The sequence below is a fragment of the Notamacropus eugenii genome, chromosome 2 (assembly GCF_028372415.1).
Source record: "Notamacropus eugenii isolate mMacEug1 chromosome 2, mMacEug1.pri_v2, whole genome shotgun sequence".
NCBI lineage: Eukaryota > Metazoa > Chordata > Mammalia > Diprotodontia > Macropodidae > Notamacropus > Notamacropus eugenii.
The window spans coordinates 346,831,855-346,859,210 of NC_092873.1; the positions used below are offsets into that span (position 1 = coordinate 346,831,855).

At 44.2% G+C, this 27,356-nt stretch overlaps 1 protein-coding gene across 3 annotated transcripts in view; it reads right to left on the bottom strand.

The window, feature by feature from the left end:
* The window catches only part of MAPT (microtubule associated protein tau), a 164,339-nt gene that overhangs the window by 13,208 nt on the left and 123,775 nt on the right, over positions 1–27,356 (bottom strand). For all 3 annotated transcript variants that reach the window (XM_072645931.1, XM_072645932.1, XM_072645933.1), the window contains exons 10-13: positions 25,295–25,560; positions 12,687–12,779; positions 2,528–2,609; positions 627–739 (exon numbers count right to left, since the gene is read on the bottom strand). In XM_072645931.1, coding sequence (XP_072502032.1) covers positions 627–739; positions 2,528–2,609; positions 12,687–12,779; positions 25,295–25,560 — 554 coding nt within the window. The remainder of the gene's footprint in view (positions 1–626; positions 740–2,527; positions 2,610–12,686; positions 12,780–25,294; positions 25,561–27,356) is intronic.

The following is a 27,356-nucleotide window of genomic DNA, read 5'->3' on the forward strand; positions in this document are numbered from 1 at the left end:
TCACCATGAGAGGGGAGGTATCTCTGAGGCTGGTGGTAGATTAAAGGTTCCCCTTGTGTGGTCTTCACCAACCTCATTTCTACAGAGAATGCCCACTCAGGCTGACCTGTCATTAGTTAGCAAGACTCTGGCCCATCACAATTTCTCCCAAGTTACACCTAGGATACAGGTGTGCATGTTTTATGTAACACATGGACTCTGGGGGGAAAAAAAAGTTGGGCATGAATCTAATGAAATTTTATTTTCTCTGGCTACCTGAGCCTCTCTGTCCAGTGGCTTAATGTGCTATATAAACAAACTCTTAAATGTGCTGAGTAAGAATCCTTTAGAAAAGAAAAGAACCTTTCCCTAATTTACATATTGGGTAAGTTTTGATTAGCACATATAGGGTTGGTTAAACTCGGGGTTATCTACCCAAAGGACACTCATTCCCCTTTGTTGCTACCTAGTGGCAAGGCACAGGTGCTCTCCCCCATCTTGGTGTTATCTGGACTCTTTGAGTGCAGAGGATCATGGTGATTCTTTGGACACCATGCTATCCATGGCTAAGGACACTGTACTAACATGCAGTCCCAGGCTGCCAGGACCCAACATCCTGGCTTTCCATGGCTTTTCCCCACTCTTACCTTCTTGTGTCCTCCACCAGGAACATGGGTAATGTTGTCCAGGGAACCAATCTTGGATTGAACTTTCTCCTTGAAGTCCAGTTTCTCAGATTTAACCTCCACCTGGCCACCACCTATGACAACACACGTACACACAATGTCACCTGGATACCAGCAAATGCACTAAGTCCTTACAGTAGGCACTACAGATAGATACAAAGGACTCACAGGTAAAGTCTCACTATAAACAAAAATTTTATATAATGAAGTGACATTTAAACTATTAACTTGAAGGAGCAGCTTACAGTCTCTAACAAAGGGGACTATTAAACCTACTGTAACATACAGCTAAAACTCATCTGTAATTAGCACCTTAAAGTGCTTGAAAATAGTTGATTTTCTTAAGAAGAAGAGATATTTCTCAACTCCCTAGGCCTGTTTACATTATCCAAGAAGAATGGAATTGCCAGGCATTGTGGCAAATGCCTGTAACCCCTTGTTCCTGGGAGATAATGAGGCTGATGGATTGTTTGAGCTTCGGAGTTCTGAAGTCCCGGGTTGCCGGGCATGGGGGAGCTAAAGGTGATGGAGTGTCTCGATTTAAGTCTGGCACCAATATGGTGAGCTCCTGGGATCAGGGAGGGGGCACTTAGCTGCCTAACTAACCCAGGTGAGAAACAGAACTGATCAAAGTATTCATGCCCATCAGCAGGGCAGTACAGCCTGTGGGTGTGGTTATGCACTTTCAGCCTGGGTGAGACCACTCTCAAAAAGTAAAAAATTTTTTAAAATGGGACTGTTAAGTAAATTAAGGACTCCAAGATAAATTTTACACCAGCCCAAGTCAAATCATTAGAAATTTTAAATTACATAAGAGGGCCCTGTCAGACTCCTTTCTGGTCTTCTAAGCTTGGCATTCTTGCAAGCTGATGGTCCCTAATCTCATACGCTGTGAAAAAATTACTCAATTGAAACAAAAAAGCAGCAATTGTAGAAGCCTGGACATGGGAAGAGATGACCTGCACCGTTATTCCTAGTAGAGCAGGAAAAGACAGAATTCAAGGAGAATGCCATTTGTTGAGTAACTGTCATGGGTAGACACTCAATTCTGGCATATGTCCAAGTGCAGGCAAAAACAATGATGAACAGGTCTGAATTTTGCTTCTTTCTGTCCTTCTGTTTCCAAGGCCTTCTGCCTTGCTAGAGTCTTTGGGATGCAGGTGTTATTTCCTGAACTTGGTTTCTTGGTATGAAATGCAGAGACTACAATTCCTTGACATATTAGGAATCTGATGAACACTTGTTGAATGTGCTAAGGGCTCAAACCAAGATGGAAATCCTTTGTTGCAAAATATCTAGAATAAGGGCTATAAAGAGACCCTTGAGGTAGGGGGAGTGTGGTATATCATTTCCCATCCAAGCTCAGCAAGGACAACAGTGATGTGATGGCAGATGCTCCCTGGCATCATGCAAAGTCACGTCATTGCCCTACTAGACCCTGGGACCCCACGAACACCCCTGGGCCACTGGCCCATCCCTGTACTGACATTATGGCAGGGCATAGTGAGCGGTCCTCCATGAATCTTGCTTTGAGAACCAGAGAGTTTTAGACAAAAAATGCATTTGCTTTTACCCTTTACAGCCTTTCTTTGTGTGTGTGTGTGTGATCAATATACTTGGTTTATAGATCACCCTCACTTTTGAATATGTCCCTCCCCTTCATATTCTTTCAAGGAAAATGCCCCTAGTTAAAGCATCTTAGCAAGGGAAAGAGGAAGAAAGTACCCAGGCAGGCAAAAAATGTTCCACCTTTGACGATTCCTTGTTGGAAACAGGGCAAATAGGTAAACAGCTACAGAGAATATTTCATCACCTAGAAAACAGATTGTACCCAGCCCCCACAGTATCTCTTCTGGGACTACCTGGTTTGTGGTGGATGTTGCCCAATGAGCCACACTTGGAAGTCACTTTGCTCAAGTCGACTGGCTTGTATACTATTTGTACCTGGAAGCATGGAGAGAGGGAAAGGAGGGCAGGGGGCAAAGGAAAGGGAAGGAAGGGCAGGGGGTGAGGGGAATAAAAAAAGAGGCAAGTCAGGAAGAGAAGAAAGGGACAAGAAGAACAGGGGAAAAGCAAGACAAAAGGAAGGAGAGGAAAAGCAGAAATAGAAGGGGAAAGGTTAAGGGTAGGGAGAGTAGATAGAAAAAAATAAAAAAGACAGGATTTTAAATTTGGTTATAACAATAAAATGTGGCTGTATAAACTCAGTCCCCTGTTTGGATCCAAGCCCCAAGAAGAAACCCTGCCACTGGGGCAGGAAAAGCTGTCACTGAAACACTAGTTTCATCCTCAAGGGATGCAGGATAGCACACACTGGACTTTCATATTTTCAGGGAGGTCAGTGACACCAGAAGTAGACTTAAGGGCATATGGAGTCTGCTAAATCAGTTCAGCTTCATCTGTGCAAGAGTCATTCCCCCCCCTCCCCCCAAACAAAATACCTTTCTCTGATGCTAGGTTTAATGTCCCCAATAGCTGAAACAAGATAAGTAGTCAAAGTCAGTTACACTGGACACAAGGCTTTTCAGAAAGGCGGAAGGACAGAAGGCCAGCTTACTAATTAATGCCGCTCCCATTTGAGTTGTCTCTCCCCTCTCCCTCCCCCTCCCCCAACATCATAATTGCAATAATGCTGAGACATAAGTAGCTCAGTTCAGAAGCTGCTCCAAAGCTCCAGTTATTAAAAGCATTGGGTGTCTGGACACCGGGAGTCTTTGGGACACTGGATGGGCACAGTCAGGTGAGGGAGAAGACAGCTGAAGCCTGGTTAGTAGTTAAACAGACAGCAAGCTCCGTGGGACTCAGACAGACACAGGGCAGGGTTGATGGACTCCAATGCTAGACCATACTTTTCAACAGCACAGAAAATATCACAAGGCAACCCTACCACCCTGTTCCCGAGGCCCGAAGGCAGATGGTGACTGCTCCCAACTGAGGCAAATCTTTGAGAGTGTCATCGCCTGGAGAGAGGATATAGCTACTCTACACAGTAGCAAAACATACCCCGGGTACAGTAAATCCTGACCTGTGGGAACAAAGATTTTCAAGGCCCAGTCATGGCCCATTAATTTCAAGGAACTGTTGGAAAAGTTGAGGCCACCTCATCCAGGGAGCCCATCAGAGGCAGGTCCGCACCTCCCTAGAGAGATAACTGAAGTGATAGGACCCTGGATCTCTCAAAATAGGCCAACGTTATCAATTGGTTGATGAAGAAGTAATTATTAAGCATTGTGCAGTATAAGCTCCATAGGGTGGTAAACTTAGGAGGGGAGATACAAAGGATTTCCATATAATTAATGAAGTGGGGGGACATATGATTGAATTTTGAAACAAACACCAGAACTTATTTATCTAGATGAGTTTGGCCACCTTCAACAAAGACTTTTGAATATCCTCAGTGGTGTCAAAGGAATTACATTTATATCTTACACTGCTAGGAATGGATATAGGAAGCGCCATAGCCCTTACAGGAACCCTGGCAGGACTGATCCAGTTCTTTGGCAGAAACAAGAGTTTTGTTATTTCAAACAGTATTGGAAACATGTGGTCTCTGGGCTGAGGTCTGGGCCTCTTCATCAGGGGTTTGTCATGTTGGTTATCTATTTTAATGAGACTGCTCTCACTGCTCAGTCGCGACTAATTCTTCCCTAGGAATATGAGTTATGTATAACACATACCCGGGGGTGAAAAGAGCTCTATTTGAAAACCCTTTGATGAAGACCGACTTCAAAATTTATTAATTTTCATTCTTGCTGTTTCATCTACAAATCAAAATAATCCCAGACTTGTGATAAATTCCCAAGGCGTGGAAACTGATATCAGTACCTGGTATATGCCTCATTTTGTGAGGTGCTAGGTATACAAATGCAAAAAACTCAACCCCCCAAAACTCTCCCCTTAGAGAGCTTACATATTATCAGGGAAAATAACATCTATCCAAGTAAGCAAATACAAAGGTAAAAGAGGGAACCACTGACCACTGAGTGACGAGTCTCTCCCTACATCTTCCATAAAGTATATGTAAAAATAAAAAGTAATTGGGGGAGGGCACTAGAGGAAGAGGGACACTGAGCTAGTGATTCTAAGAGGTAGAGGTGACAAAGGGAGTGCATTCCAGGCATGGAATTCCACACTATGTGAAGGCGCTGAGATGAGATGGAATGTTGAGTATAGGGAACAGTAAAGTAGGTCAGCCTGACTGGAATGGAAGCTTGTGTAAGTGGTTGAAATAATGTATAATGAGCCTGCAAAGGGAAGGGTAGAGAGCAAAAACATGAAGGGCTTTCGACAACAACCTGAGAGGTTTATGTTTTATTCAGGAGGCAAGAGGGACCCCCTAGAGTTTAGCAAGCAGGAAGAGTGATCATGTGGTCCGATCTGTGCTTTTAAGAACGTGGCTTTAAGATCAAGGAAGGACTTGAGGCAGGGAAGACAGTTATAGAGCTACTGCTAGAGTCTACATAAGAAGTGATGAGAGTCTGACCCCAGACCCAAAGTTGTGAGTGAAGAAGTCACATATGAGAGATAATAAGGAGGGAAAATGGACAGGGTTTGGGAATGTGTTGGGCATACAGCATGAGGAGTAGAGGTTATTATCCTGTGGAACTGGATCGGTAGTGCCTGTAAACAGAAGCAGGGAAGTCAGGAAGAAGAGTGGGTCTTGGGGAAATCCAGCTAGCTCTGTTTTGCATGGATTGAGTCTGAGGAACCTTTGAAACATCCAGTGGGAAATATCTGACAGGCAGTTAGTGATATGGGGACAGAACACAGAAGGGAGGTAAATAGCTAGCATTTAATACTGCCTACTTTTGTGTTAAGCACTGTACACATATGATCACATTTGTTCTTCCTGACAGCCCTAGGAGAGAGGGACTGTTATCTCCATTTCAACAGCTGAAGAAATTGAGTCAAGTGACTTTAAGTGACTTTGCCCGAGATTGAAGAGCTAGGTCTTCCTGACTCTGAGGCAAGGACTCTCCCCTAGATGCAGACCAGAGCAGATTATACAGCCCTGGGAGTCCTCCACTCCTGGGTAATTGATAACTGGGATAACTGAATCCATGAGAACTGATAAATTTCACTGAGAAGTTATAGAGAAAAAAGAGGGAAGAGTACAGGTCAGAGCTTTGGGGTACACCCACAGTTGGGGTAAAACATAGATGATGATGATGACTGAGCAAAGGAAATTGAGAGGGAGAGTTCAGACAAGTAAGAGGAGAACCAAAGGAGAGCACTGTCACAAAACCCTAGAGAGGAGGAATTACAAAGGAGGAGAGGGTGGTTAACAGTGTCAAATGTCAAACGTAGAGAGGTCAAGAAGGATGAGGACTTTCATCGGGCCCTGTGTCTGTCAATTAAAAGATCATTGGTAACTTCTGAGAGAGGAGGTTCAGTTAAAGGATGAGGTCAGAGGTCAGATCACTAGAGGCTGAGAAGCAAATGAGGGTAGAAGGAGTCTAGACAGGGAGTGTGAACGGTTTTTCCAGGAGTTTGATGGCTTATGGCAGGAATTATTACCTTTGTCTGTGTGGCATGGCCCCTTATGGCAGTCTGGTGAAGTCTATGGACCTCTTATCTCGATGTTTTTAAATGAATAAAATATATAAGATTACAAAGGAAACTAATTCTATTTAAATAGTTATAAATTTTTTTTGGGTTTACAAATTGCGTTAAGAATACCTGGTTTCTAGGGATAATTGAACCAAGTGAAGCTTTTTCAAGAGATGAGACAGTTCTTTGCACCCAGGTGCCCAGGCAGCAGGGAAAGGAGCCAGCAGAGAAAGACTGACCATTAGAGAGGGAAGGGGATGATTGTCAGACAATCTGACAGAGAAAACAGGGCAGTTTGGGACCAAAGGTACAAGTAGAGGGACCATCTAAGAGAAGAGAAGGGTCATCTTTTCTGCAAATGGGGAGGGGGTGTTTTAGCACAGAGCAGATACAGAACCTCACAGTGGATGACTTTTATTGGAAAATAAGTATAAGGTGAGGGCCTTGGCTGAGGGGGGCAGGGGGAAGGATGTGATGTAAGAGTTCGAGGAAGGAAGAGGTTTGGAGCAGCTGATGTGAAGAATTCGATAGTGAATCAAGGAGGGAAGGACAGAAGCCTTGCCTTGTGGCAGTGGGGGCTCAGCTGAGATCAGATCTATGACTGCCGTTGATCCAGCAAGCCCCGTTAACCAAATTTCCTCCAGCACACTCAGCAGTGTGATAGGACAGGCAAAGGAGGCAGCTGGTGGGGGTAATTCAGAGTGGGTGAAAATACCATTTAAGAGCAGAGGACAGTAAAAATAACCAGTAAGCAGGGCGAACAACAGTGGAAGACTCCCACCCCACAAAGACACTAGTGCCAGGAACAGCTGCAGAACAGCTTGTACTTCTGGGACCAGCAGGAGTAGGGAGCGCCTACCCCACACTATGCTGGCATCACTCTTGATTCCAATTTCTGGCTCTGTGTACTGAGACCCTGTGCTCTCCCCCACCCTGGTAGGCCTCGCTGCCATCTAGAAGCAAGGAATGGTGGGAAGTTGAGGGGTCTTCCTGGGTTCTCTACCCCACTCCCTTGAGAGGGAGATGACTGCTGTCAGTTCTCAACAAGCTCAACCTTGGGGACTGGGACCTACCTAGGACAGTGTGTGTGCAGCACTGAGGTTGGCTGGGAGGAGGCAGGTGGGGAGTCATGGCCACCACTCTTGGTGGGACTGTTTCTTGATGTTGAAACATAGTTCATACATGCCATGATGAAGATCCCATGGATTCCTTTGCCTGCATCTTTTTCTTTCCTATTCTGTCCTCATTCTTTTTGCCCTTCCTTGTTTTTGTGTGTGTATGCATATAAACATATAATGTATATGTACGTATGTGTACAAGTATGAGTATGTACATATACACACACTCACACATCGGTAATTTACCATCAGTTTGACATCTCTGCTCTCCACTTAAGGGTTTACTTAACTGATGGTTCCTATAAGGAGAAGTGGCTTTTAGACCATTATAATAACCAGTGTGAGCAGGCTGAGAGCAGCTCCAGGAGAGAGAAACGTTTCAATTCTGGTTTGCAAAGTTATTTTTCACCATGAAACTATGAGGTGAATGAGGTTCATCCTCACTTCTTTACTTTTGGGTTCCTCAGGCTCACCGTTTCAGGGTGCTCCATCCCCCCTAAAAAAACCCCAACCTGTAAGGTGCTAACGGTATCCAGTAAGAATAGCGAAACAAATTGGGAACAGAGACTTGGGTTAAAAGAAATAGTTTCTGACTGCCTAACCTCAAGAACTCAAGGTCTTTCCCCCACCTCCAGTCTTTACCTTTCTGGAGAAAGGACAAATCAAAGGAAAAGAACCCAGGCTCTCGAGGAGCCACGTCTCCAAAACGGTACTTCTGGGGCAGGCCTGGAATTACCAAAGATTCAGTCCAATCCCTCAGACCTTCTCAATCTACCTCCATTGTCTTATACACCAAGAACTGGTCAAATATTAGGACCATAATAATAGTCATCATTCGCATTTGTATGGCATTTTAAAGTTGGTAAAGCACTTTATAATGTGATCGATCTCACTTTATCCTCATGACGACCCTATGAGGTTGGTGCTCTTATCTTCTCCATTTCAGTTCTTACTGGGGCAGACAACGGAGATATGACTTGCCCTGTGTGACACAGCTAGCAAGCATCTGAGTTCAGATTTGCACTTGGGTCTTCTTGATTCCAAGTCCTGTGCCCTATCTATTGTGTGCATGGCTGCTATAGTTCTAGAGCTGGAAGTAACCTCAGGCTTTCCTGGCCAACTCCCTCACTGCCAAGGGCTAAAATCCCTACAAGGGCTCTGGTCACCAAGAAAAGAGGCAATCATGTTAGGCAAGACCATGTCCTAACAGGAAAGTTTTTAACAATGACATTGAAGCAAAAAAAGCCTCTGTACTGTACTCTCATTAATGAGCAAATTCAATTATCCCAAACTTTCCATTCCCGGTGCTTTGAATGTGAATCACATTTTCACCATAATATGATATTTCAGTGATCGATTGGACAAATAGCCTGGTGGTGGGCTTTTTGGATCCACATCTATGTTTTCAGAAGTATGAGGAATTCCCAGTATATTGGCATCCTCTGCCAATACAGACTGGCAGCTTATCTAGAACTTGTAGTCTTAGTGAATGGTGGGAGACACGAGAGATTACCCAAGCGGAGTGAGTTAGAGGCCATACTGGTACCCCCACCTTACTGCCCCCAAGGCCCAGCCTTTATCCACAACGTCAGGCTCCTTACTGAGAGTTCTTAGTCACACACCACCATGTGTATATGTATATCTAAGGTCACAGAGGGGTATCAGTGATCAAGGCTGATGTTTCTTTTAGCCTGGGCAAGAAAGGCAAGGGTGGCAGAGGCTGATGGGAGAATGTGAATGGTGGAGGGTAGAAGGGCAACAGATAACTTAAAGCCAGGATGAAAAATTTGGCTTGGGCAATAAATATCTGTTAAATGAAATATTTGGGGATGAGGCCTTATCCAGGCTTTAGGGCTGGGAAGAAAACAGTGGAGAGAGGTGGGAATAAATATTGGCTCTTGTCCCTGTAGGAACACTGCATGGCTGGGGGTGGGGATCAGGGCAGGATCAAGGAGGATCAAAGAGACAGAGCTGAGGGCGGCAACAGCCCTAACTGTGCTCCAGCTGGCCACACCCACAGCACTAAGGTTCTGTGCAGGGGACTGTCTCTTCCCCAACCATGGGCAGGTGGGTTGATTTCCTGCTTGCTTCTTCCCTGAAGCTTTGATGGAAAAATCTAAATCAGAAGAAGGGAGGGAGAAAAAGAGAGGGAAGGGGAAAGAGGGAGAGATGGGGGGGAGAGAGAAAAGAGGAGAAAGAGGAAAAGGGAGGGAGGGAAAGAGAAAGAGGGAAGGGAGATAAAAAGAGAAATGGGGAGATGGATGAAGGAAGAGAGAGAAGAGGGGAAAAGGAGAGGAGAGAAGTGGAGTGAGGGAGAGAGAGAATTGGGGGGGGTGAGAGAGAGAGAGAGAGAGAGAGAGAGAGAGAGAGAGAGAGAGAGAGAGAGAGAGAGATATTGAGAATATGAACTTGTCAGCAGCTGGAGTCAGAGGGTAGGTAGCTTGGTGCCAGAAACCACTTCTGTTGCTGCTCCTCAGACCACCCTCTGGACCACCCATGGGGACAACTGCTGTGGGCCACCCAGAAGATTGCCCAACTCTGCAGACAAAATAATTCCAATTGAGGCTCACAATTTATAGGAGGTCAGAATTTCCCCAGCCTGTAGTCCTTCCATCAGGAAAAATGTTTTCTGCTTGATAGTCATGGGAAGAAACAGTGGTTACCTGCCAAGGGACAGAATATAAAACCAAGAAGGGAGTTTGTCAGGTGGACAATCCCTTACAAGGGTCAACCCACAATTATGAGTACAGTCAGGTCACCAGCTGACCCTGACAAGAAGACTGGGAGCCCAAGGATCAAATCTTTGGTGATATTCCCAGATGTTCTGGGAACTGAAGCTTCTTAGAATGACAATAATTAAAAAACAAATTAAAAAAAGATGTTCCTAACCTACAACCATACATTAGGGCATGGATTATGATGTATTTATTTATTTATCCCAGTAATGGGAATGGGATGAATGGAGCCATCCACACTTTTCAACTAGTTACCCCTTGTAGTAGGTAGTAGCTGGGCACTGGCAAGATAGACCTTCAATAAGCTTTAAAATCCTATGCTCTGACACTGAGCAAAACTCCTTATATGGAGATGAACCCCTTGACCCTGGCCTCTCTCCTACAATGACCAAGTTAGGACATGACTCTGACCCTCTTCACTAACCCAACTCAAGCTGGCGAGAATAGCCTTCTTATCCTGGATCTGCAGTTTGGGATGGTTACTCCTTAAATTCGTTTCATCCAACATTGTAAGCTAAAAGCCCAAAGCATATACACTGGAGTCCATCATCATGGATTCGAGATGCTTTTTTTTGCACATTCTTCTTATAGAGCAGCAGAGGTTGAGAGGGATGAAGGAAGGGGGTGGTTGGGAGGTGACAACAGATACTGGTGAGAAGCGTTAGCAACAATGCCATGCAACAGCTGCTGGGTGCCAGGGTGAGCATTTGGTAACAAGGTTTAACAGCAGGAAGTCGGCATTAGGTTGTTCGGGGTAGGATATCAGTAGCACAAAGCAAGAATCAATATTCTATGCTGCCCTACAGTACAGATAAGAGTTCTCAGGAAAGTAACAGGCCTGGGAGGCTGGGCCCCCCAGACAATGCATCATGGTGGTCAGATCGGTAACGTCTGCAATGTACAGGCATGCCCTTCTTCAGGAAAACCTGACATGCATGACCCAGGATGAGGCAGATGATAATAGTGGCTGATATTCATATAGGTGCACAGAATTCAGAGCTGGAAGGGTCCTCAGAGATCCTCTTGCCTAACCCTCTCAGTTTCCAGATAAGAAGACCAAGGCCCCAAGGCTGCACAGGCAGCAAGCCTGCAGAACCAGATGAAAATTCACAAACTGGATAAATGAGGTATCCATAATGCTATTGCTTTTCCCCAAAAGGGTTTTTTAAAATAGTTAGACTCCCTTGATGCCCTTTAGATATTTGTGGACAGATTATTAGCTGGGTGACAGCCCCAGGGCCTGGGTGGGATTGAAGGAGAGCAGGGACACTTTAAGCCAAAGTTTGGGTGACAACAGTGCCACCCAAAGACCAATCAGAAATAAGAATGCCAGCCTCATGGCAGTGCTCTTGGGAAGCTGGGCATGGGCCCCCAAGCAGTATTTCCACACTCATATCTCAAATGCTATATATCTGAAGGCTTCAGCTTTCCTGAACTTACATTGGGGCTGCTCCCCATCTGTACTCTCTCCACCAGCAAAAGGGAAGAACTGGCCTTGGCATAGGCCTGGCAGGCCCCAGATGCCTCTTCTCTCCTTGCAAAAGCGGGAAGAGGACAAAGCTGGCTGACAGCTGGTCTTTGCTTATGCCAAGGGAACAAGCGATTTATGCCTGCCCCATCCAAAGCATGAGACATGGCTGATACCATGGGGCAAACTGAAATTCCAGTGGCTCCTCACCCAAATGCTAAATTTGACAAAGGGATCCACCCTCCCCACCACTAGAGCCCTTATTCCTCAGGAAGAAGGTAGGGGAGAAAACCCTTCCTCCTTAGGACTGACTGATGGCAGCTGGGCCTAGGCTGGAGCAGCACCCCTGGGACTACTTGAGCTGGTTCCTTGGAAATGGCTCTATGAGGAGCTTCAGAGAAGAGCTTCATGGGTGAGAAATTAAATAGTTCTTAACATCATCAGTGAATATTTGCCAGGTGCCCCCGGGGTTGCTGAAGGACATAAGGGCCTTAAATTCCTCTGGTTGACTAATGTGGTCGATGGGCCAGATGAGGCATCAGTATTTCCAACTCTCTTATCCCAATGTCCTTGGGCAGTGGTGTAACAATTTACAATAATGACTGTTTCTCCAGGGGTCTGCAATGAGGTCTGCTAGCATTTTCTTAATTATGCTTTAAGAGTTGAACTTTCTTTTTGTATAGATGACCCCAAAGCATCTCTTTCCCTCATCTCTATCTTAGCTACCACCCAAGCAGTCCCCATGCTTCTTGTGTGTGTATGTGGAGGAAACTCACACTTCTAGGAGCAGTAGGCATGAAGATAGGGATCAAGGAATCACAGGATCCCAGATTCAGATCTGGAAGGGACCTTACAGACTTTCCAGTCCCAACCTTCCTATTTTACAGTTGAGGAAACTGAGGCCAAGAGTAGTTAGATGACTTGCCAGCATGTGGCAAGTCCAGGATTTGAATTCAGGTTCTTTGACACCAAACACAGTGCTTGCACCACCCGGGAACCCCCTTTGTCAGAAATGGCTGAGGAGCCAGGAATTTGAATGTTAAGAAAACTTTTTCTTTTTTATTTAAGTCTCACAGACACAGGCATGTAGAGATTCATACTACTTCTAATAAATCACAGTAGGGTGCATTGACGGGGTGCAGGTACTCACACTGCCTCCTCCTGGAACGTGTTTGATATTATCCTTTGAGCCACACTTGGACTGGACGTTGCTAAGATCCAGCTTCTTATTAAATATCTGCACCTTTGATAGCCAGAAAAGAAGATGAGTCACACAGCACACAGGCACTGAGCCCTCTGCCCTACAGCACTCAGGTCTCCCAACACTGGGAACAAGGAAAGGTAGCATTAGCTACTGCCGCTTCCCTGAGGCTGAGCTGGAGGAGGCCCCCTCGGCACCAGAGGCAGCGATTTCTCTGCCAATGGGCACTGCCCATCCTGCTTCTTCTGGATCCACCAAGGAGGTCTTGGTCCGATCCGACAGGAGCTGCCTGGGAGGAAAAATCTTTGAAAGGCGGTGCCTCCCATGTTTCTAATGACAACCTGGAAAAGCACATACAGCCAATAAGTGGTTAGAGGCACTAAGTCCTCATCCTCCTCAGCGTGGAGGAGCCATCCTGCAAAGACATTCATCGCTGGATACTTCAAGGAGGGGGACTTCACTTTAAGAAAAAAATAATAGGTGAAAATATGGATTTACAAAATCAGGTATGTTTTGAGTGCTGGGCCATCACGAGCGCTGTGAAAAAGGCTTCCATGAAATGGCAAGATCTTATATATTTGAAACTGGAATTCATTTTATATACAACTTTATGTACAACTTTTCAGAAATATACACACAGACAAATGATTACATGGATTTAGAGGTAGAAGGGACCCCAGAGTTCATCTCAGTCCAGCACCTTCACTTTTCAGGTGAGGAAACTGAGTCCTGCATATAAAAAGGGGTTTCCCTAAGGGATGATACCCAGATAATGACTGGTACAGTTAGGACTTTCTGACTCCAAAACCTGCTCCTGTTCCAAAGATCCATCCCATACAGAAAAGCCTGCCTTATTATCATTATTGCTCTGGATAAAACCAACAGGATAGAATTTAAATGGCAACGACCTGATGGATAGAATGCAAAGGGCATCTAATTGAGAAGACAAATAGAGCTGTGAAACTTTCTCAGGAAACTTGGAAAAAAGAAAGGCTTCCTTCCCTTTGTAGTATTAAGGTTGAACTCTTTCTCCCTGTTTCCCATCCCTTCAGTATTCTTAAAGAAATGAAGTTATTTTCCCTATTCTTTCTTCCTCAGTGGGCAGTGCTCCTCACAACCTTCTTCCTTGCCCTTTACCCCTTCCCCCCAAAATTCACACAGACGCATACAGAGGGATTATACAGTACCATAGATTGAGGAGTGGGAGGGCAGTACTCTAAAAGTGCTTTACTTACAAGTACTCTGTGAGGTATATAGATAGTTTTAGGATCTCCATTTTACATAAATGTAAATGGAGGTTAACAGAGATTAAGGGACTCATCCAGGGTCAAACAATTCATAAGCAGCAGAGTTAGGACACAGATGGAATCATAGAACCTGAGAATTGGAAGGAATATCTGTTGTGGAAGTAGGCAGAGGCTCACGCTATCCCCAACCCTGCACAGGTCACCTAGGCCTGGGATTATGCCTAGTACTTGACCCTAGGGTGGAGAAAACCATCTATAAAACCATCCCTGGTATGGGATTGAATTTGGGCCAGGTCCTCTTTGCCATGTGATCCTTGGTATAGCATCCCTATGTAGCCACACACTTCCCCTCACCCATCAAGGAAGACTTCTCTAATGTAACAGGTGACCAGTAGGATACAGAACAAACTCCCAGGTCTGGATGTTGCATCCTGGGGGTCTGAGAGGGTTCTGGGGGTAAAGCACACCATACAGAGCCCTTGCTACGACTTAGATCCATCTGGAGACTGTTGACTTCTACATTTGCGTATTCTTGAATAAAGTCTAAGCAAGCAGACCAAGCAGTGCATGCTCCATTTGTCAGGCTTTGGAATTTTCTGAACTTGCCAGCTGGGACCACGACAACATCAGAAGTTGCCTAGCCCAACCTGTACCTTAACAGGAATCTTCTCTACCATGTCTCCAACATGATGGATACGCAGCCTCTGCTTCAAGACCTTTGGCAGAGGGCTTAACAAAGGCTGTGCTGACTCCAGTGTAAGCATTCACATGTTGGAAATCATCAAATGCTACAAACGAGGGCTTGATTTTACTGTTGAGGCTTAAGAAATGGATGGGGAAAATGTTAACAAATGCAGATGAAACTTTTAAGTGTGTCTGTCCTACACACTTTTTTTCCTTTCTTTCTGGAGAGCCAGTTGTTAAACATTCACCAGCACACAGTGAGAGGAGCTCACTCTCTCCTGAGGCAGCTCACCCACTTTTTTTCCTATTTTCCTAACACAGAAAATTTCAGAGCCGAACCCTGCCTTTTGTAATTTATCCTAAGGTCTTTTACTGTAAATCAGAAAGGGACCTGAAAGCTCAATTAGTCCAGCTTCCTCCTTTTACAAATAAGGAAAGTGAGCCCTGGAGAAGACTAAACACTAGAATTTGAAGGCAGAGATTTCGGTTCTGCGGACTCACGTCTGCTTCCTACTGACTGGAATAGGAATTCAGATTTCCTGATTGCCAGACCTGGTCCTTTTCAGTTAACTTTTGAATCCAAATGAACTGGGTTAAGTTAACCCTATTAAATTGAATTTGATTTATTGAATTCAGCCTTTTGGATCCTGATCCTGTCATGCAACAGAGTGTTAACTGCCCCTCCAAGTTTTTTGTCATTTACAAATTGGACATGCATATCACCTTAGCTTTTATCCAAGTCATCTATAACAGTTCTTCTGACTTCAAATTCTGGGTTTATCCCACCATACTATTTTTGGGGTGTCACTGATGCTGGCCATGAAATGGGTGCTTGGAGAAACACGGGCTGTGGAAAATCTGGGGGAGCTTTAAGCACAGGCTCTAAGTCTCAGTACTTGATCCTCCATTCACTTCAGACAGTCTAGTAAATCCTGTTGTGTCAAATCTGTTGTGACTCTGTTGTTGGAGGCAGAGACCAAGAGCTGCTTTACATTGTATAGATGAAGCTGGCACGGGGAAAGAAAACGGGGGACAGGCGTAGTTTGACATCAGATATATTTTTTCTTTGTAATCCTTTATTAGTTAATATTATGGTCACCACGTACCTCTCCATTGCCCTCTTAAAAATACTGATATGTTTTGTTTTTACATCGCCTACGTAACTCATCCTTTTGCTCTCCCATATACCACACAGATGGATCTAGCAAAATTGACACATCAACTAAGACTGGCATTTTATACAGTGTTCGTAATTCAAGACCACATTTGGGAGGAAGGGTGGGAGCTACATTTCCATATCTTTTCATGGGGAATAAGCTTTTTCTCATTGTCTTCTTAGGGGTACTCTTTTTTTTTTGTTTATTTTGTTTTGACTTAACACAAATTTATTTTCTGTCTCCCCACTATTAGAAAAGGAAAAAAATAGTATGTGTGTATGTGTGTGACACTCTTGTAACAAATATACATGGTCAAGCAGAACAAATTCCTGAATTGGCCATGTCCAAAAAATATGTCTCATTGTGCACTCTGAACCCATCAACCTCTCTGATTTAAGGCTGAAAAGAAACCAGTTTGCAACATAAGGAGACAAAATGGAGCTTTTCCATAACCTCAAATTGGAGTGATTGTTGAGGAGTACTAACCATGTGTTTTGGAGAAGGAAATGGCAAACCACTCCAGGATCTCTGCCAAGAAAACCCCACAGACAGCACTGGCCATACTATGTATGGTCCACGGGGTTACCAAGAGTCAGACACAAGCGAACCACTGATCAACAGCAACTATATGTTCTTACTGAACTAATTCTTATCATGGAATCACAGAATATCACAGTATCTTGGGAGCTTAGGCATTATCTAGTCTACCCCCTTCCCGTGAAAGAGAAAGGGAGAAAAAGCCTTGCCCAAGGCTACAGGGCTGGAGAGAAGCTACTAGAACCCAGACTTTCTGGCTTTTATCCTAGATCTTGCGTTTCTCACTATCCTCAATACTTCTCTCTCTTTACCCAACCAAACTGAGCAGACTGACATACTTTTGCTACAAAAATAGTATTCCTTAGCACACCCAAATTAAAACCCAGCTCCTTTTCTTACGCTTGGCCAGTGTCAATTTACAGAATCACAGAGCACAGATCCACAGTGGCGATCTTGTCCAAGCCAGAAACAAGACTCTTCTTTCTCCACCCATACAACAGCTACAACAACAACATAGCTTACATTTTCCCATGCAGTCTTTGCTTGAAGACTTCTCCTGGGCAGGGAAGGGGGTGTGTGTGTGGGAACCGCTGCCTTCCAAAGTAGCCCATTATTCTATTTTTGGATAACTTTAGCCATTAGGAGAGGTTTATACTAACATCAACACAGCTTTGCAGTAAGAATTTTCAAGAACAGATGTTCACATACTCACTTTTGAAGTTAGTCGAGTAGTTGATTCTAGATTCATAGACTGTAACAAATGCTCTTGGAGACCATCTACTCCAACCACCTCCATTTTAGGTACAAAGTCATACATACAGTTAGTTGGCAGGGCAAAGATTTGAACTGACTCCTGGCTCCTATTTCAGTGCTTATTATCTTCCTAGCAGAGGTTCCTATTTATGCCACCCTCAGACTTTAAGGTATTCTAGATGAAAAAAAGAATTATCTTTTAACGTGGGATTGAATTTTTATTTATAAGTGACAGGCATGTCAGTTTTAAAAATAGACTTCTGAATTTACAAGGGAATAAAGTAGGCCAACAAATGAATTAGAGAAAATGAGGTATTAAGCTTAAGGAATTTTCATGATGGAAGGAGCTATCCAAATGCAGAATGGTCTTACCTTGGGAGGAAGTGAGTTCCCTTATCACTGGAGATTTTCCAGGGGAAGCTGGATGACTAACTTGTCAGGGATGTTAGGAAGGGAATTCCTGCTCAGGTGTGTGGGCTGGATGCATAACTTCTGAGGTCCTTTCCAACTTCTAGATTCCATGGTTCCATGACTGCCTGCCTGTTCAGGCTTTTGCTTATTATTGGCTAGCCTAACTGAACTCACCTGTCAAGATGTCCAAATGTGCTCAATGTGAGACTTGCCTGATGCTCACTAGCCACTTGCTTAGACTTTGTGATAACATCTGCTGCTGAAATGGCCTGTCTTTCCTCAGTGGGTCTGTCCAGCCTTGGAAGTCCAGCCATCTCTAGAGTCCAGCCTATCCCCCCACTGATGAAGCCTCGCTTCTGGCCCCTGGACTGGATTTTGCTTCCTCTGGTTGAGATGTCAGTCCAGATCTCCCAGGGCTACTTTAGCCTGGACTAGACCTTCCCATACAATCTTGTATCCCTAAGAATGCTCACTTCTTGGGAGCAGGAGAGACATAGGGATGGGGGTACCATGAAATGAGGATGTAAAGCACAGGTCAGGCTGATCTGGGTACTTCCAGCACTAGTGTTCCATATCTATGATTTCTACCAGCAGACCCCTCTTCCCACCTCTGCTCTCACCCAGATCTCTACACCCCAGGGGTGTGAAGTCTCCTTGCTAGCTCTCGTCCAGTCCCTCTCACCAGTAGACCACAGAAGGTCCAACCAACAGCAGACTGCTTCACTTTCCCGATATAGGCCGATAACCTCAGTTATCCTTCGCTTTCTCCATGTGCCCATCTATTTTTGTTTCACATTTCTTTAATCTGTTCATCTTTCATAATCCCATTAGTAATGTGTTGTTGCCTGTCATCGCTATTAATGATTTTCAAAATCATTCAGGAGCAAGGTCAAACCTTGGTTAAGTTAGGTTAAGCTTCTACAATTGTGCACATGTTTACGTGTGGCTTTAATAAAAACTATAGCCAGTCGAGGGCAGTTAGGCATCTCAGTGGATAGAACACTGGGTCTGGAAGTCAGGAGGACCTGAGTTCAAATCCAGCCTCAGACACTTAGTAACTGTGTGACCATGGGTATGTCACTTAATCCTGTTTGCCTCAATTTATTCGTTTATCAAATAACCTGGAGAAGGAAAATGGCAAATCACACCAGTATCTCTGCCAAGAAAACTCCAAATGACCTCATGGGGAGGAGGGCACAGAACTCGACAATGACAACACAATCAGTCAATGTTACCTGCCAAAATCTTGTCCTATCAAAACCAAAGACATTCTCAGCAGCGAAGTGACCTGATGGGGGAAGTTATGCTTGAACTAAAGCTGAAACACAAGAGACCTTTCTCCCACCACAGATGCACCCCAATTTAGGCCAGCTCATTAGATAAAACCCCAATCTGCTAAGAGCTACCAACTTAACTTTTATCAAAATATTTGCTTTTTCAAATGATTCCCAGCAGGATTCCCTTAAAAAGAAACTTCCCTGGGTGCCCTGAAAATGAGTTAAGTTAACTGAAAACTCAATTTATATATCTAGGAACTTAACCTCCCATACAAATGTGAAGTATATCCAAAGTGTCTAAAAAAACCCAAAGCTCTGAACCTTGGTTCTTGTGAGGGATAGATCACTGTCCTCTCAGCCTCTTCTTCCTATTATTTTGATGTCTTTCCAATGGACCTCTTCATAGCTACCAGAGGGTTGGGGACCAGAGCAGAGGAGAAGAGGAGAGGTAAGGGGGATGGGTGTAGACATATATAACTAAGTTTTATAAAAGCATTGGTTAGAAGTCTTTTTTTTTTAACCAGGGCAGTTGATCCATTAAAAAACCCAATCATCAGAGGGCTACCTAAGTACTATCCACCCTCCAAAACCCTCCCACGCCCCAAGCAAACAGCTTCAGTTCATTTCCTTTTGGAGAAAAGAACACAAGAATGTCCTGCTCCTCTCTTCTGGGTTTTGTTTTTTTTAATTATAGCCAGGAAAACGAAAGCTTTAATTAATACGTTAAACATGACAACTAGAACTCAGTTTACTATTATAGTGAACTGAAGGAGGGAGAGAAAAGGATGTTGATGGGGAAGAGAAAGACAGAGACAGAGATGGACAAAGAGAGAACAGCAGAAGATATGCAGATGCAGACACACCCATAGAGAGAAACTTTCATGAAGTAACATCGCCATCTTGTGGAGAGTGAGGATATTGCAACAAGTGCTCAGAATAATCTCAAATACAGATGGCAGCCTATCTCCACCCCTCCTGTGCGGCTCCTGTCCATTCAACTACAAAAGGTCCAAGGAGGAGCAGACAGCTTCATTTTGTCATATAAAGGCACCAACAGAACATACGCTGATAACTTCCGCTATCCCTCACTTTCTCCATATGCCCATTTTTTTTTGCTCACTCATTCTTTAATGTGTTCCTCTATGATGAATATGAATAAGATGCTAATCTACTTCTTAATCTGTTCATCCATTAATAATGTGTTGCAGCTACTGATCTCTGTTAATAATTTTCAAAAGTCTTTTGAAGGTCTTTTCATCTTCCAGACACACTATTGTGGACTCATGTTCTAATTCTTTCCCTAGCATCCTCATTGGTGACAAGTATCCATGTTCACAAACTAGTGAATACTAATACATAATAATTATGGCTCGAAAATGATTCAAACTCTTCGACTCTAATGACCTTCATCTTTATTTCCCTCCAGCCATCTCTCAGTGCAGACACACCTTGGACATCATCTATTCTACCTTCCATGTTTGGAACTCTGAGATTCTCTCCTATGACCCAGAAACCTCCTTACCACTCTCTCCCTTTCTTCCTGCCTTCAACCTTTTCTTTGCCCTTATCAAGACTTGCTGTCTGCATTCTCCTTCAACCCCTTTCTGTCTTCACTTGCCTTCTTACTTCATTTTACTCTATGATCAGCCATTGCAATAACATTCTAGTCAACACCCTTGATTCCCTTGCCCCCACTGACATCCATCATGCCAACCAGTCCAATCTCCAACCTTGAGTTACCCTCACCATGCTCCTTCTCTGATCCCAACCATGGCTGGAATAATGAACGGAACTATTTTGAATGGCTCCAGCACAGGTTTATGTTATCCAGCTTCAAACAGGCAGCCTTCAGAGCTATCCAGCAATCCTGAAAACTAGTGGTTTAATTCTATTAGCTAATAGAATTATTTACTTTTTATTAAAATTTAATTAATTCTAGCAGCTTTTTGGCTTGTCCTTCATAATCTATCTTGACTACAGTCACAGGATTTCTTGTTGACTTCCCATCACGTTCCCCTTAACGGCTGTTCCAAACCTCCTCTAACTCTTCCATTCCCCAGATTCCATCCCTCTCCCTTTTCACTCTTGACAGACGACTTCACCTCCTACATTCCTAAGAATATCAAAGCTATCCAAAGTTAGCTCCTTCTACTTTCCTCCTTCCCACCTCAACATTCCTCTTATCTTTATCCAAGTCATCTTTCTTCCCTCCTTTCTGAGAAAGGAATAAACATGTATTAGGCACCCATGATGTCCCAGGCACCAGGCTAAGGGTTTTCACAAACATTATCTTCTTCGATCCTCACAATATCCCTTTGAGGTAAGTGCTATTATCATCACCACTTTACAAGTGGAGGACACTGAGGCAAACAGAGATTAAGTGACTTGCCCAGGGTCAAACAGCTAGGAACTGAAGCTGGATTTGAAGTCAGTTCAATCAAAACTCCAGGCCCAGCACTCTAGCTGCCTCCAGAAGAATTTTTCCTTTTTACCAAAGCTAGTCATTTTTCAAATGAGGAAACTGAAGCCCAGAAACACTGTCTTCTGACTTTAAATCCAGCCATCACCCCATCCCTAACTTCTCATTAACCACCAGCTAGAGATCTGTCATCTGAATATTCTGCTGAACTGTAGCATCTGTGGCTTGATTCAGCCTGGACAAGCTCTTGGTGAAAACTGATAAATCTGTCATGGTGGGGGAGGTGGTCTGGCACATGTGCTCTTTGGTCTCTGTCTCCTCTCCATGTGGAGGTTACTTACAGAGTTTGCTTTTTGGTAAGGGGAGGGACTCTGAGGCCCGTGTGGACATTCTATAACTTCTTTCATTCAGCTAATGACATGGTGGAGAGAAGCCTCTGTAGCGTGGAGGGCTTTCAGAAAGGCCTGTCCCTTCTGACTACTTCCTCTTAAACTGTCTTCATTCTACAACTAAACACGTGGCATCCAGTGAGACAATATGGTCTAAAGGGAGCTTTGGGACTTCTCCCTCTCTGAGGCCACATGGTCTCACTCCTTTGCATTTTCATCTGTGTTTTTCTGTTACAAGTAGAAGGTGAGAAGCCTTCATGACATTGAGAATTTGAGGGCATGTTGGTATCCCAGGACAGTTTTTTTCAGCCATTGTAGCACTAATCCCCTCAAGGAACAAGGAGTATGTTTTGGACCCGTGCTAGGGAAAGCTGACTCATCTGGCAGGGATGCCACCGTTGGACATGAACTTGACAGGACCAATTGAATATAGAGATAGAACTAAATTTTGAGCCTACTGTCCTCAGAGACCAAGGTGGTTTAGGAGATAGGATGTCCCAGAAGTATTGAGGGAAATGCTTATACAAATATTCTTGTTATATCTTTGAAGTGAATAGATCTATGAAAGAGCTATCCAATGGTTAAGTGATTAAATGGAACTGAGGTGCTAGTTACTGGCCCTTAACAATGTGGGGGGAACAGTCTGGGGACTCAAGCCAACAGCAGTAAAGAAGAAGCCAGCCTAACCCCTCAGAGTATCCACTAAAACCTTGAGGGGGGTCTCTCTGGGAGAGGCAGTCAGAGTATACATGTTACCCATCTCAGACTTCCTACCATCTGTCTTAGAACTGTCTCCTTCTAATTCTAAAGAAATCCTGGGAATGATGAGTTAATTGTTCCAATTAACAATTGTTAATTGTTCCTATATTCCAAATAATTGGAATCCTGATTCTGCCTTCAGGATGTTCATATTATGAATGTGGATTTAACTCTCCATCCCCTTTAAGAAATAACAAGAAAGCACTTTAAAATCATCCTAATCTGAAGGTTTTAGACTTAACACGGAAGCGAAATATTATCACTTTTTCTTCAACTATCAATTCGGAAACCACATCCTTCTCTGTTCTCTTTTAATACTTAAGGTGGTAACCACACAACACGCTCCATTTCCCAGGTGCAACTGGTCCAGAGAATTCAAATGCCATAATGAGATGGAATTATCCCTCACTCTGGAGATACTTTCATTTCAGGATTTTCTATCACTCTTTCAGCACTGAGCCCAAGCCTGCCATCCACAGGCTGGCAGCTGGGACTGCAGAGGGAAGAAAGCTCTCAGTGGGAGAACTTGGCCCCACTCCTTCCACGAGGGTGGCCAATGCAAGGTTTGTTTCCTTTTGTGGCTTCAGAGGCCATGCAGCTGCTTTTAGCTGATGGCAGGGAGAGAATTAGGCAAGCGTTGGCCAAGCTGCTAAACTGGCCTCTAAGACACCCAAGGTCTATAAGGAAAAATTCTGTGGGCTGACCAGAAACAAAAGCTCCTGTCAATACCACTCAGAAGGGAAGGCAGGTGCATATTCAAGGGAGGTGGGTGCAACCTGGGTACCTGGGTAGTACTCGAAGAATTAAGACTCCCAGAAGTTCTGAGACGGATTTTCATGCTTTGAATTTTAAAGAGCCAGGGATCAGAGTGATAAGGATGAAAACACTCCATCCCACAGGAGTCTCCACTGAACTGCCAAAGGATTCTTTGATAGTAAAGTTCTTAGGATTGTATCTGGACTTGACTGTGAACTGGGTCACTTGGTTTTGCCTGATGTTTCAACAAGGCCCAGAGACCGGACAAGGAGAGAAGGAGCCTAGTGCAGAGCATTTGTTTCCAATAAAAAAACCCCAAAGCCAAAACAGAAACAGCGAAAGCACTATAATAAGGAATGGTGCCTTTTCATTTTAATTAAGGCTAGGGAATTTTGGGCAAAACGGGTAACTGAGGAGGAGCCTGAAAAAGCGTTTTTTATTATTATTCCTACATGATTCTCTGGTTCCTGCCTGGCAAGATACAACAATAGGCCTGTGCTCCAAAGGTATTCAGAGGAGATAATTGTGCAAAGTGATAGGGAGGCAAGTATGAATTTGTGCATAGCCTCCCCATGCACAAACCCCAGAGACAGAGGCTTTCGTATTTCCCCTGCTCTGAGAATTAAGTGACTGGTTCCTCTTATTTACTTCTCCTTCTCCTTATCATCATCATCATCATCACCATCAGTAGGTATAGTAGTATTCTTAATAGAAAAGAAAAAGGAATGGAGAAGTAACTTTTTTTTTTTAAATGGGAGGTATTGGGGGGCAATAGGAGAGGCTTTGTTTTTGCTTAATTACATCAGTAAAACTGGTGAAACCTTGGGAGTGAGATAGGAGCAGAGGCCTAAGAGGAGATATAGTGAGGAGTACTGGTGACCACACCGAGGGAACTTCAGAGAAGCATGGAAAATGGCAGCTTGAAGAGCAGCCAGGACCAATCCATACGCTTTACACCTATTATCTCATTTGATCCTCACAGTAACCCTGTGAGGGAGGTGCTATTATTCTCATCATTTTACAACTGAGGAAAGTGAGGCTGAAAGAGAGGTTCAGGGATTTAACCTGGGGTCCCAGAGGCAGGAAGTGTCTGAGACAGGATTCAGACTCTGATCTTCCTGGCCTCCTAGTCCAGCACTCAACCCACTGTCCCACCCAGAGGCCTCACTAGGTCTGGGTCCCATCTCCCTTCTCCTCTGTGAGATAGAGCAATAGAATTTATCCAGTTTTTAAGAGGCTGGGAAAAAGCCAAACACAGGCCTCAAGATAAAACCCCTGAGCATCTTGATCCTTGTTCCTAGAGACACAATGGCTCAACAGCGTAGGAATAACTCTTAATAAAACCAAAGATCTCCAGCCTTTTAAAAGAGCTGTGAGGTAGGCAAGTGTGATCCCCTTTTATAGAAGAGGAAACCAGTAGTCAGAGAGGCATGGACACTTGACCATGGTGGTCACATGGCTAAGTAAGCAATTGGGCTGGGGTTCAGCTCCTTAGGGATTAACTTATCCAGCTGATCTCTGCACAAAAAACACCACTACAGAACTCACCAAAATGTGGAGGAACAATAGTGCTGGTTTAGATGACATAACAATGAAGTAACATCTGGGTTTGAATGTAACTACTGTTAAGTCAATTATTAATTCATGTCAGAAACCAAACTACCACACTGTGAACAAGAGACCAGCTCCCAGGCAAGCTGAGGAACTCCTGTGCACCACCACACACTATGAATCTCTTGATTTAGAGGGACCCAAAGATAAATTGATGGTTTCTCTTCTAACATCAAAATGATAATACTAGTAGGAGTCTCAGTGGGCCCTCTAAGAACAACGTCATTACTCTTTGTGGAGAACAGCACTCAACTTTTCAGCGTTACCTATAGCCTTTCCTAGAGGGTATCAGGAAATTTCATGATAACATAACTCAACCCACTTTCCTGGTTGTGTATCACAGAAATGGTTATAATAGTCAGGTGATCAGAGAAGAAAGTCTTGGGAACCATCTTGGAACCTAGCAGACAAAAAGGAAAAAGCTAACCTTGAAGTTGCCAGGCCTATGATTGGCTGAGAAAGTCCCAAGCTAAAAGAATATTCCTGATAACCCCAAAAGTCCATTCTTCCAATGGGGCCTGAGAAACTACCCAAGAGAAATGCACTGTGATCCTTACCTTTCCACCTCCGGGCTGATGTTTTAAGTTTTCAGTGGACCCAATCTTGGACCTGACATTTTTCAAGTCTGGCATGGGGACTGTAGAAGTCTGAAGGCGACTCTTGGCTGAAGATGGGGACTTAGGTGGTGTACGGACCACTGCCACCTTTTTCGGCTCCCTCGTGGGGGGTGTGGGCAGAGAGGGTGTACGGGACCGGCTGCCAGGAGTCCCTGGGGAACCTGGGCTGCTGTAGCCGCTTCGGTCTCCAGATTTTGTAGATTCACCTGAGGAGAAAGGAGAGTATTAGCTGACTTAAAACCCTTAAAACCCAACAACCCTCTCCAATGCACTCCCTGGGATGGTTCTCTCCCATGCTTGGGTCTGTTAAGCCGTACAAGATATAGCCAATGCAAGCAAATCTAATGTGTATTTGTGAGTGTTGCCCTTTGTCTGAGGAAGTCATATTGGTGCACTTCTACCAACCTGAGGTACAATCCCAACCTACAATCCCTGTCTCCATCACCTGAAATCAGCAGAGTCTGGTTACAAGAAGACAGGGACTGGGACAAACAGAAGTGATTCTTACCTTATGGGTGATGAAAGCTATTTAAGATACGCTTATCTGAAACAAGGTGAGGCATCATACTATAGTGGAAAGAACACTGGGTTTGGAGACACTGGCTGGATTCAGATCTCTCCTTGGCTATTTATTACCTCTGAGATCTGGGGCACAGCCCCTCACCACTCTGGGCCTTGAGGAGCTTAGAGTACATGGTTTCTAAGATTCTCATGCCCTGCCCCCATCCCCCTTTTTTGGTTGTGTTTGCCATGTCTGACTCTTTGTTACCCCTTTTAGTGTTTTCTTGGCAAAGATACTAGAATGGTTTGACATTTCCTTCTCCAGCTCATTTTACAGATGAGAAAACTGAGGCAAACAGGGTGAAGTGACTTGTCCAGGGTCTAGTCAATGTCTGAGGCTGGATTTGAATTCAGATCTTCCTTTTTCCAGGTCCTGTGCTCTATTCACTGCATCACCTAGTTGCTAAAGCAGTTTGGTAGCAGGGTTTAGAAAAGAATGGGAGTGTGGTTGCTTTCCCTTCCTGTGCAACCTGGAATGTCCTCTATCCAGTAAATGAGATAATATTTGTAAAGTGCTTAGCAGAGTGGCAAGTATATAGTAGGTGCTTAATAAATGCTGGTTTCCTACCACTTCTACACTCTTGGAAGTAGTGAAGTCATATGATGCACACTTTCCTTGCTCTTCATTTCCTTTCCCTTCCTTCCCCCTTCTCCTGACCCCACCAAAAGATAGGCTAAGATGGAATTTCCTTTTGAAGAACCTCACTTCAGGCCTGACTGAAAGGGAAGAAGGAAAGAGAAAGAAAGGAACAGAGAAGGAGCATTTATTAAGCACTTACTCTGTTCTAGGCACTAGAACAAGCCCCTTGTAACAAGGGTGTTCAGCCCCAAAGGAATACCAGTTATACCCAGTAAGACCAGTGCTAAGTGCTTTATATAATTACATCCTTTGATCTTCACAACAGCCCTAGGAAGTATGCACTAATATTATCTCTCCCTCCCCTCTCTTCCTTCCACTCTCTCCTAGTTGAGGAAACTGAAGCATACAGAGGTTAAGTGTCTTGCCCAGGGTCACAAAGTCAGTAAGGGCCTGAGGTTGAATTTGAACTCAGGTCTTCCTGACTCCAGGCCCAGTGCTCTATCCGTTGCACCACCAGTTGTCTCTTTGTAGGGGCCTGCAAAGTACTTGGCTTCTGTCAACCTGATTTCCAGATTCCTTTGGAACGGACTCCATGCCAACCCTTCCTTCCTCCCACCCCCGGGGACTCTCTAGAATTCAGTAATTCATAGAATTCACTAATTTTGCGGTCTTTTTTTTTTTTTAAGTCTTCACAAGGAGAATCCTTGGCCAGAGAGTTGTCCCAACAGCTAAAATTGAGGGTGAGGAGATAGTTGGGCATAGTATAGGAAGCGCTTGACAGTGGGATAAAGGGATTATTTAATGGATTCATCCAAGCTTGCCTTCAGGTCTGGGCCATGCCTTGGAACTTGTTGTCCAGCT